Here is a 12,155-nt window from a genome sequence, read left to right on the forward strand (position 1 = left end):
TGGAGTGACTATGAGGAAGATGATTTCTATCCTTATAGATAGTTGGGATTTAGTGGATCAATGTGACAAGGATCAATTGTGGTTGAACATAAAGGTAAAAATCATTTCAACACACTTTTGATATCATTTAATAGTAGCAATCACAATTTCCTGCCATGTTATTCTCTTCTATCATACAAGTTGTATCATATCATTTACCTAATAATTGTTATCTTTATTTTTTATTTAAAAAAGCAGAATTATTGGCATATACGAGATGATAATCATAAAGCACAAGTACTTAGAGATTGCAACACGCAATGGAAGGCCTACAAGTCGGCACTTCTTAAGTTGTGGGAAAAAGGTGTCAATCCAGTAAAAGAATACCCGTACCTTGACAAAACAATGTGGAAAAAGTTTATTGTTCTAAAATCCACGGAAGAATTTGAGGTTTGTTTGAGTTTATAATATTATTATGTTTTACTATTTCTAATTGGACAATTCATTTGTAAAGGAATTAAGAAGAAAAGGAAGGGAGCCAGCAAATAAAAACAAGAACCATCCTCGGTTGGGCCCAAGAGGGTATCGTGGTAATGAAAGCAAATGGCATGAAGAGGCAACATCTAGTGTAACAATAAAAGGCCACAATATATCAAGCAAGCGGGCAAGGAATTTTCTCTATGCCAGGAGAAAACGCAATGCATCGGGGCAGTTGGTTATAACGCCAGAGACTGAACCTCTAGCAGATAAGATTGTAAGATAGTGGCCTTTGAAAGTTCTTTATTAAATAAACTGCTCTTACAGTTGTATTGTTTGCATTTTTATAGATCCAAAAAGATATTCTGTTATCTCAAGGAGTGTTGGAGCTTGGACCTCAGTCTGATCTACTGCTCTTACAGTTGTACTAGGACGGGAACATTCCGGTCGCACGAGGGCAGTTGGTCATAATATCAGATTAAAGCAATCAATGATTTATAAAAGAAAAAAGAAAGAACATGAGTTACCCGATGTTGAACAGATGCAAGAAAAGCTAGAGACGAGGATGTTGAATAACAACTTTTATGACAAGATCAAAGATAGGTTGATGACTGAGATGTCGGAACAATTAGTACCGATAGTGGTTGTTGCGTTGAAGCAAGATAAGACAACTGATATGGCGGAAGACACAAATTTTTCTCGGGTGAAGACGACAAGTGTTGGATCGAAGACATCCACGACATTGTTGGATGATTTGCATAAGATAACGGTATCTATTTTTTCTAACATATATATTTGTTTGCATGTTTGATAATATAACTTTGCATTAAACAAAATGTATATTTGTTTGTAGGAAGCCATCGACTGCGAGTTGATGCTACCATATGGCACAGTACGCCCATCATTAGCCAAAGAAACCGTCTTCCCTTTCGGAGATGGTGTAATTCATTCGGTTTCTCTAGAAGCAGGGCACTTGAGGGTATCAGTCGATATTATCTATGGAGATCATCATTCTTTCCTTCTTCCAATCTCGCCAATTGAAGGTGTATATAATCTAGGGCAGGCACTTCATAGTTTTATTCAATGGCCTCGAGATTCAATTACTCTTATTAAGGTACATTAATATCTAATCACCTGCATCATTGACTATTTACTAAGCTCGATTTCAATTATGTAGAAAGATAAAAGACCTCTCATTGAACCATTACCAATGTCGACCCAAGCTGCTCCTATTCTGCATGACCAGGGAGTCACTCTAACTTACAATTTTGGAAAGGTATACTGTATTTTTAGCATTTAGCCCATAGAAATATACTGTATTTTTTACTATTTTTTGGTGGCAGAAAAATCTTCCTAGAAAGAAAAGAAGGAAACTGGAAGCATCTAAAGAGATGATTGGGGATGAAGCAGAAAATAGGGTATATGGCACAAACCTACGTCTCTCTCTCTCTCTCATTGTTATTTTTTTCATAGCAATACAATTTTCATGATAATCATTTAGTTTCTTAATGTAGGTACAAAAGGAAAATTTATACAAAACGATGCAAGAACCCATGATGCCAAAGAAACTGTTTAAGAGCCACAACATTCCGGAGTCGTTTCCTATTGTGTCTGAACCCGGGATCTTCAACGCTGTGAGTGTTGAAACTGTGATTAGCTCAGTGGCCATTATGGAGATGTTGAAAAAAGAACAACTTGATATTAGTTGTATTCTCTGGTATCAAATGTAAGTACTTTAACATTTATGATATTAATGTTTCATATTATTTTACCATTATAATATATATTGTGTTTTCAGAATGCTACATTCACTCATGCTTGTATCAAGAATGGATAACAAATGTGGTTTTATAAACCCACAATGTATCACGTCTACGAGATGTGAATACGATGATAGGGGTGAAACAGATCATGTCATCAATGATCTTGTTGATGTGATGAATTTTCATGAGGAAAAACAATTTTTTCTTGCACCATATTGGGAAAGGTATGATATTCTAAATGTCTTTACTGTTATGATATTTTTAATCAAAAGTTGTTTATGTTTAATTTGTTTAATCTTTATTAGGAGACATTGGATGTTGATAGTGATTTGTCCTCATCAATATAAAAGCTACATTTTGGATTCTGCCAGAGGGACAAAGACATTGAAAGACTACACAATAGTTGAACATGTGAATAAGTAAGAAATTTATTATTTTAGTATTCGAAATGATATATCTTTTTATAAATTTTAACAAATCATTGTTGTTTATTTTTGTTTTAGGGCTGTTACAAGGTTTAAAAAAACAAAAACCAACAAACAGTTTGTGTCCAATGACTTGGATTTTCCCCAAGGTAATTAATCTTATTAACTAATATATATATATATATATATATATCCGAAAAGAAAACTCTCATACATATATAATTGTTTTAGTGTAATCAACAATTGTCCGATTGGGAGTGTGGTTACTACGTTATGAACTAGATGCATGAGTTTGTACTTTTTCGACAACATGGATTTCCGAAAGTAAGTATATTGTTTGATATATTTTTTTTTTCATTTTTGTTTATTGTAATAAAGGCTCACCTTTGTTAAATAACAAATTTTTTATCTTAATTTGTTTGTAGAACATTTGGAAGGACAAAAAACCATTTTCTAGTGAGGAATTGGAGGAACGTGTTAAAACATGGATGAGAACTTTTGGTGATAAAGTGAAGCCTTTTTGTAAGGTACACAAATTGTATTTCATGTTGTATTTGCTCATATTTTTTATGTTCTGGAGAAGTTTTCACCCTTGCATTGCTATAGATGAAGTTGTTAATGGCCAAGGTCTTATAATTTGAGTTTTCTTCATTAAAAGTTATTTGAGATTTTGAATCCTAAGTTTTCTTGTTAATTTTTGTAGGCATACAATGAATCAACCACAAAGGGGAAAGAGAGGTTAGAGATGTGACATTAACAAATTTTTTTCTGTTTAATGAACTAAGTTCATTGTAATTTTTTTTTTCTATTTTTGAAAATGAAAACATGATCAGTGATGTCCCACTTCTTATGGTTGGAATGGAATCATATAGTAGGTTTGTATTTTGTAGAGATTGATCCATGGTAATCATATAGTAGCTTTGCAGAAATTGAAAAGTTTGTTTCAGTTGGAATGGTGATCCATGTGTTCCAGAGCATCCATGGACTGGAATTCACTGTTTAATAAGGCTGGAGTGGAATTGTCTATTTAATAAGGCTCTGGAATGCAAAGGGGATGTGAGACATCAAGTACGGTTGTTTATTGGTGTTTTAGATGTGTATATATGGCGTATTTGATGATTGTATGTGTAAAATAGATAGGATAATATAATACAGTCAAATAGCCGTACTCTATTATGCATGTAATCTAATACACCCCTCTACTAATACACCCTCTATGTACGTATTATATTCACAATTTCAACCGTACTCTATTAACCTTTTTCTAGTAGTGTAATGTATTTTTGTTGTTGATGTCATGTCTGATGCAGGAGTAGGACTTGGGGTTTAAATAGAATTGGAATTTGCGATTCCATTCAATGGAGTATTTTTTTTTCCAAATGGTTCGATGTCAGGTATGATGCCCTTTCTTGATCTGCTTGGTTGCTGTTGTTGATGTTAAAAGTTTTTTGGAGTAATGACCTTTATGCCCTTGGATGTATTTACAACTATAAGGGTATTCGAAGTTTGAGTTTTCCATTGGAGTTGTGTAAGTCTTAACAATGGTAGGTGCTAATGGTTTTAAACACTGATTAAAGGAAAACAATAATGACATCACATTTATCTTTGCCCCTTAAAACCTATTTCCTATTTCCTTTTGTTTTCCTCTATAGCCAAGAAATCGACAACCCTTATCTTCTTTTAATTTTCTTAATGGTTCGAACTTGCAGGTGGTTTGTTCTCGGTTTTTTAAGGTTGTATTAATGGTGATGATGGAACCGGTTGGTTGTGGTGGTTAATGATGGTGTGATGTGGGTGGTGTTCCGGCTAGGAGTGGGTCTCGATAGAGGTGCTTGGTGATGATGATAGCATGTTTTTAACGGTGCTAGAACAGTGGTTTTCTAGCAAGTGTGTTTCTTTGTGGGGAAGAAATTGGTTGGAGATAGCCACGGTGGGTTATGATTTCCCCTTTATTTTTAATCAAATTGTCCTGAGTACATGAATGCATTGATTGTTGTGGGGTAGAATTTAATGAAAATTAAATATTAGTTGAGGTTCTTGGAAATATGTAACATGCTATAAAAAATTAATGATATTTTCCAGATTTATTGGTAGAGTCTTCGTTATCATTAAAAAAAATCCATTTTGGTATTCATCTTTGTTTGTGGTAGTAGGTGCCTATACATCCATGTGTTTGTTTCTGTGCTGTGTGTGAAATGGAGTATATATGTGATTATATGAGTTTGTGCATATATATATATATATATATATATATATATATATATATATATATATATATATATATGTGTGTGTGTGTGTGTGTGTCTCAGTGTTTTTATATGTATATGATGGTGTATATGTCTCATCAATGTTGATATATATATGATGGTGTATATGTCTCATCAATGTTGATATATTAGCACTGGCTTATCATATACATGATATAAAGTTTGCTGATGATCAAGATTTTCCCTTTAGAGATTTATCAAACTTTCCGGTGCAAAATGAAGAAGGAAGTCATTTAAAAATTCCAACACAACACCAACCTCCAACTTACTACAATGCAAGTAATTGCATCCATATAAGTACCAATGGATGAATAAGGAATGGAGTGATTAATAAGTGATTATTTTTTGGAACAATATTTATTGGAAACCTAAATGAGGTATGACTCATTGATGATATATAAAAGGGAGGTGATACTTCCACGGATCTTTTTAATACTCCCACTGATTTTTAAAAGAAAATGACAAATGTGCCCCTCATTAATATTTAGATTATAAATTAGTTAGTCAATGATATGAGCTGATTTGTAGCAAAACAGTTACACACTAAAGAAAAATACCCCTACGTTGTTCGCCTGTTCCTTCTCCGGCACTTTATTCTCCGGAATTGTAATCTTCACCCAACAAATGAACAAATGGTAATCAAGTAATCTCCGATTCTTTTTGACGAAACTCTTCGGCTATCGTCTATCGACTCCTTCCTCATCTACTCAACTTGCTGATCGTCCTCTTGAAGCACTATCTTCGACAGATCCCAGGCGGATGTTGTCTCCTCTTCTTCTTTAAACCCATGATGATTATGGAGAGACCAGTGATTTCCAATTTGAATGGAAGATTTGCTTATGTATAATAAATTAAAGGGCACAATTGCATATATACTAGATTATTAGATTATTGCATAACACAAAGAACCCAATAATCAACTTTTCAGCCTTTATTTGGAGACATGCACAACAAAACCGAAAAATCTGCCATGGAATAGAGAGGCTTCAACAATGGCTTGCACCATAAACAAAACCAATACCAGATCTATGTCGAGAAAGAATACCTGAAGCACAAGTGACTAACGGTTTCCGCCAGTTGACTACAGAAAAACACATAAATCTGAGGGCAAAACTATCCCCTTTTATCAAGTTCGAGCAACTCGGTATCTTGTATTCCTGTACATAAGGTTCTCCACAGAAAAGAAGATGGGGGTATATATATAGAAATTGATTTTTAGATGATATTGTTTTTCATGGTTTAGAGAAATCGATCTTGAGATTATATCAACCTAAAAAACTGAAGAAGTTGGGAAAGAAGAACGAAGGACGAATGACTGATGTGTCATTGGAAACAAATCTCTCTAAATTAAAATAAAGGGTATTATTGTCAATACATTTATTTTTCGTAGATGGATAAAAAGTATTTGTGGCAAAATCAGTTCCCTATATAAAAGGGATAATAGTTGATTCTAAATTATATACGTGTAATCATAACACACAATGATGTAATAAGAAAAGTCAAAAACGTTTTTTAATCTTTTTTATAGTCTTTGCTTCAAATGAAGAAAAAAGACGAGCATTATTTAATAAAAAGTTAAATTGGTATAAACATAGTTTTTTTAATATTTAGTGGGAGTATTAGAAAACGGATAAACAATTTTTTATAATTACTTAAGTTGGATGTGAAAAATATATATTTAATTTTTATAATTACTTTGGTTGAAATTTAAAGAAAGCTTTCACTAAGTTTAAAAACCAAAAAGTAAAGATGTAAATCACCATTGGTAATAAAAGTTAAAGGCTATCGCTACCTGCATATATAAAAAAAGTCGGACGTCATGGTTTTCTCAAATGTATGAAGTATAATCTATTAAGAATGATATTTGATGTATGAGATTAAACTATAAAATGTATATTGCTATTTTTATTTTTTTTGTATTTAGCGTAATTAGGTGCTAACAGCAAGCAGGGCCGGTCCTAGACAATTTGGGGCCCGGGGCCAAAGCAAAATTCGGGGCCCTCATAATGTTTTTTTTTAATAAAAAAAAGAGGGCGGCACCTCCAAAAATTTTATTAATTAAAAAAAATAATACAATTGAAGGCTGGGGACTCCCCACCTATGGAAAAAAAGACTTCGGGACAGGCCCCGTAAGCCAAACAACCTAGCAACTATTAATACAAAACAATAAATAAAAAAACCAAAACATGCTCTAAACCAAAATACATAAACATATCAAAGAAAAACTAAAGAAATTTACATTTACAAGCTTTTTTAGATGCAAAGTCATCAATTATAGAATCAAGTTCAATATTATCCAACAAATCTTTTTCAATGCATAACATAGCCAAACCATTTAATCTTTCTTGTGACATTGATGATCTCAAATAATTTTTTAATAATTTTAGTTTTGAAAAATTTCTTTCTGCTGATGCTACAGTAACTGGTACGGTTAATAAGATTCTATATGCAATACAAACATTTGGATAACAATCTTTACCTTTGACAAACTCTAAAATTTCAACTGATGACATAACAACATTTGGCAAAGTTTTTGTAATACTTTAAGTTCCGTCAAAAATTCATTTAAATCCACATCACATAAGTTATTATGAGTAAACTTATTTACAAAAACAGCACAACTTTTTTTAAGTTCAATATCATCCAATGATTTTAACCTTTTTGAATCATATAAAAATCCAAAAATGTTTTCAAAGTTTGTTAATTGCTCAAATCTACTCTCTAATGATGCAATTGCCACATCAACAATATATATAAAATACTCGATTCTAAATGATTCTTCCGGTGATAGTAATTCATCTTCACAATTAATTTCATCAAATTGTTTTTTTCTAGTAACTTGGCGTTTTTTTGGGAATATAGGTTCAACTTCCATATCCAATGCAATGGCCTTAGCATTATCAATACTAATGGCATAACCTTCATTTCTATAATTTTTAAAAAATGTTATCATATTTTTTAATAGATCAATTGTGGCATCAATACATATAGTTTTGGTTTGCATTTTCTTACTAACTTTATTTATAGCAAATAAAATATCATACCAAATTACCATACCAAGTAAAAAGTCATAACTTTCAATAGCATTAACTAAACTTTCAGCTTCACTTTTAGACTTTGCATCATCACATGATGAACTTAATTCTATCAAGGCATCCCTTATATGAGGAGCTTGAAACCTAATGGCTTTTACACTTTTTATTCTACTCTCCCAACGTGTATTAGATAAAGATTTTACCGTTAAGTTAGGGACTTTATCAAGTAATATTGACCATCTTTTGGTTGAACTAGAAAATAATACAAAAATGCGTTGCAAAACTCCAAAAAAAGAAATCGCTTTGGCACAAGAATGAGCCATATCACTAACCGTGAGGTTAAGACTATGACAAGCACATGGCATAAACAATGCTTTTGGATTAATTTCAAGTAATCGTTTTTGAACACCTTGGTGTTTTCCTTTCATGTTAGAACCATTATCATAACCTTGTCCTCTTACATCATCAATATTAAGACCATAAGATTTAATTGCATTTAATAACTCATTAAAAAGTCCTAAACCCGATGTATTTTCTACCTTTAAAAATTCTAAAAAAAATTCTTCAACTTTTATTTTATTATTAGACATGTTCACACATCGAATAACAAGAGTCATTTGTTCTTGATGGCTAACATCGGGGGTGCAATCAAGAATAACAGGAAAAATATTTTGATTCTTTTATAATAGTAATTATAGAATTTCTAACATCATTAGCTAAAATAGAAATGATTTCATTTTGAATTCTGCCATCATTTGAATTGCTCCCAATTTTATTTGTAAGTTCTATTGTTCTAATTTTAGCTAGAAAATCATGTTAGACACATAGAAAATCATCAAACTCATCTTCATTATTTAGGACACAAAATTCAAAATGAAATCATTTCTATTTTAGCTAATGATGTTAGAAATTCTATAATTACTATTATAAAAGAATCAAAATATTTTTCTGTTATTCTTGATTGCACCCCCGATGTTAGCCATCAAGAACAAATGACTCTTGTTATTCGATGTGTGAACATGTCTAATAATAAAATAAAAGTTGAAGAATTTTTTTTAGAATTTTTAAAGGTAGAAAATACATCGGGTTTAGGACTTTTTAATGAGTTATTAAATGCAATTAAATCTTATGGTCTTAATATTGATGATGTAAGAGGACAAGGTTATGATAATGGTTCTAACATGAAAGGAAAACACCAAGGTGTTCAAAAACGATTACTTGAAATTAATCCAAAAGCATTGTTTATGCCATGTGCTTGTCATAGTCTTAACCTCACGGTTAGTGATATGGCTCATTCTTGTGCCAAAGCGATTTCTTTTTTTGGAGTTTTGCAACGCATTTTTGTATTATTTTCTAGTTCAACCAAAAGATGGTCAATATTACTTGATAAAGTCCCTAACTTAACGGTAAAATCTTTATCTAATACACGTTGGGAGAGTAGAATAAAAAGTGTAAAAGCCATAAGGTTTCAAGCTCCTCATATAAGGGATGCCTTGATAGAATTAAGTTCATCATGTGATGATGCAAAGTCTAAAAGTGAAGCTGAAAGTTTAGTTAATGCTATTGAAAGTTATGACTTTTTACTTGGTATGGTAATTTGGTATGATATTTTATTTGCTATAAATAAAGTTAGTAAGAAAATGCAAACCAAAACTATATGTATTGATGCCACAATTGATCTATTAAAAAATATGATAACATTTTTTAAAAATTATAGAAATGAAGGTTATGCCATTAGTATTGATAATGCTAAGGCCATTGCATTGGATATGGAAGTTGAACCTATATTCCCAAAAAAACGCCAAGTTACTAGAAAAAAACAATTTGATGAAATTAATTGTGAAGATGAATTACTATCACCGGAAGAATCATTTAGAATCGAGTATTTTATATATATTGTTGATGTGGCAATTGCATCATTAGAGAGTAGATTTGAGCAATTAACAAACTTTGAAAACATTTTTGGATTTTTATATGATTCAAAAAGGTTAAAATCATTGGATGATATTGAACTTAAAAAAAGTTGTGCTGTTTTTGTAAATAAGTTTACTCATAATAACTTATGTGATGTGGATTTAAATGAATTTTTGACGGAACTTAAAGTATTACAAAAAACTTTGCCAAATGTTGTTATGTCATCGGTTGAAATTTTAGAGTTTGTCAAAGGTAAAGATTGTTATCCAAATGTTTGTATTGCATATAGAATCTTATTAACCGTACCAGTTACTGTAGCACCAGCAGAAAGAAATTTTTCAAAACTAAAATTATTAAAAAATTATTTGAGATCATCAATGTCACAAGAAAGATTAAATGGTTTGGCTATGTTATGCATTGAAAAAGATTTGTTGGATAATATTGAACTTGATTCTATAATTGATGACTTTGCATCTAAAAAAGCTCGTAAATGTAAATTTCTTTAGTTTTTCTTTGATATGTTTATGTATTTTGGTTTAGAGCATGTTTTGGTTTTTTTATTTATTGTTTTGTATTAATAGTTGCTAGGTTGTTTGGCTTACGGGGCCTGTCCCGAAGTCTTTTTTTCCATAGGTGGGGAGTCCCCAGCCTTCAATTGTATTATTTTTTTTAATTAATAAAATTTTTGGAGGTGCCGCCCTCTTTTTTTTATTAAAAAAAAACATTATGAGGGCCCCGAATTTTGCTTTGGCCCCGGGCCCCAAATTGTCTAGGACCGGCCCTGATAGATATATATATATATATATATATATATATATATATATATATATATATATATATATATATATATATATATATATATATATATGAAAAGCACAAGAATTGAAATGAAAAGGCCTGAGAGGTTGCATTTTGTTTTGGGCGCATAGCACGTAGCCTTTCTTTCTTGCCTGTTTTTCATACCTCAGGCTAATGCATTAATGTAGCAGGAGACGAGAAGATGACAGTGAGTTGGATACTAGCTTCCCTCCACCAATGTAATCGCATCCGCTACCCTCCTTCCAATGGGCAAAACTAGCGGATCCAACCATATTCATTAGTGGGGTTCATGAGTAAGAGTGCTACAATCTCCTTGGGGTCAGTGAAACTAAAAAAAAATATTTACAGATTATCTATATGAATTTTAGGGTAATTGTATGTCAAGTGATTACTTAGATCTTTGCCATCCAATTTACAATACCGGTAACTACTTAGATTTTTTACTAAATCTGTGCATATCAAGTGTTTGATAGAATAAATGAATGAACTTCATTGCTATTTGGATGCATGGAATCTTTCGGACAATATTTGTATGTTGAACTAATTGGAATCTTTCACTCTTGTGAAAAAGTGAATTGTTTGGTGCTTGAGAAGTTATATGAGGAGGGCTTCTTAATAGGGGTGAGCAAAAACCGAACCGCAAACCGAAAAAAACGAAAAAACCACATGAACCGAAACCGAAATGAAAACCGACGGTGCGGTTTTTAGTTTTGCAAAAACCGAAAATGTTCGATGCGGTGTGGTTTCTAATCTTGCAATACATGGGTGTCACACCTAGTATATATATATATATATATATATATATATATATATATATATATATATATATATATATATATATATAAAAGAACGAAGAACTAATGACAATTAAAATTTCTACAAATATAAATATTTATCTTATCATAGTATGATTGTATATTTTTACGTTTACATATAGTGATATTTACAAGAACAAATAATGTTTATTACATTTTTAACATTTAAATATGAAGAATATTAATGATGACATGATCATTTTTATGAATAGATTAATTGATATTATCACATGTACCTGTAAAACAAATATTATATTTAATTCGTATTATATCCAAACATTAGGAGCTTGTTGGATGGGTGGTTATGTCATTTGATTTCAAACCAAGAGGTGGTGGTATCCGTTCATCGTCAAGATATCATTTGGGCTTTAGTTTTGCCAACCTTATAAAAGTATCCCCGATCGCCTTTGACATAAAATCTTCACCATTCTCACATTTCATATTAGAGAGTCAATCTGACGCTCCTCATCTAGTTTCTGAAGAAATGATTAACACTCCTCATTCTAGTCAAAGTAACTCGTTGAGTTAGTGAGTTTTAGTAAAAAGGCAAAACAAAAACCAAATAAAAAATTGACAAAACACCGCAAAAAAAAACCGAACCGCAAAAAACCACAAATAAAAACTGCAAAAACCGAACCGCATAAAACCGAACGGTGCGGTT

At 31.6% G+C, this 12,155-nt stretch overlaps 2 protein-coding genes and 1 long non-coding RNA gene across 3 annotated transcripts; 2 read left to right on the plus strand and 1 right to left on the minus strand.

Moving 5' to 3' along the window:
* Positions 1-2,926: 2,926 nt before the first annotated feature.
* On the plus strand, positions 2,927-3,392 carry LOC145070552 (uncharacterized). The gene is made up of 3 exons (XR_013689989.1): positions 2,927-2,968; positions 3,070-3,171; positions 3,348-3,392. It is a non-coding gene; the product is annotated as an uncharacterized LOC145070552 (long non-coding RNA).
* A 3,744-nt stretch (positions 3,393-7,136) lies between these two features.
* Positions 7,137-8,563, minus strand: LOC145060293 (uncharacterized). Its single transcript, XM_079007986.1, has 3 exons — positions 7,969-8,563; positions 7,569-7,830; positions 7,137-7,452 (listed from the first exon to the last, which is right to left on the minus strand). The coding sequence occupies exons 1-3, from the start codon at positions 8,561-8,563 to the stop codon at positions 7,137-7,139; spliced, it is 1,173 nt and encodes a 390-aa protein (XP_078864112.1).
* A 375-nt stretch (positions 8,564-8,938) lies between these two features.
* Positions 8,939-10,366, plus strand: LOC145060300 (uncharacterized). Its single transcript, XM_079007995.1, has 2 exons — positions 8,939-9,533; positions 9,672-10,366. Exons 1-2 carry the CDS (start codon positions 8,939-8,941, stop codon positions 10,364-10,366), a joined length of 1,290 nt encoding a protein of 429 aa, XP_078864121.1.
* The last annotated feature ends 1,789 nt before the right edge of the window (positions 10,367-12,155 follow it).

The sequence above is a fragment of the Lactuca serriola genome, chromosome 1 (genome assembly GCF_051521515.1).
Source record: "Lactuca serriola cultivar US96UC23 chromosome 1, Lser_US96UC23_V15, whole genome shotgun sequence".
Taxonomy (NCBI): domain Eukaryota; kingdom Viridiplantae; phylum Streptophyta; class Magnoliopsida; order Asterales; family Asteraceae; genus Lactuca; species Lactuca serriola.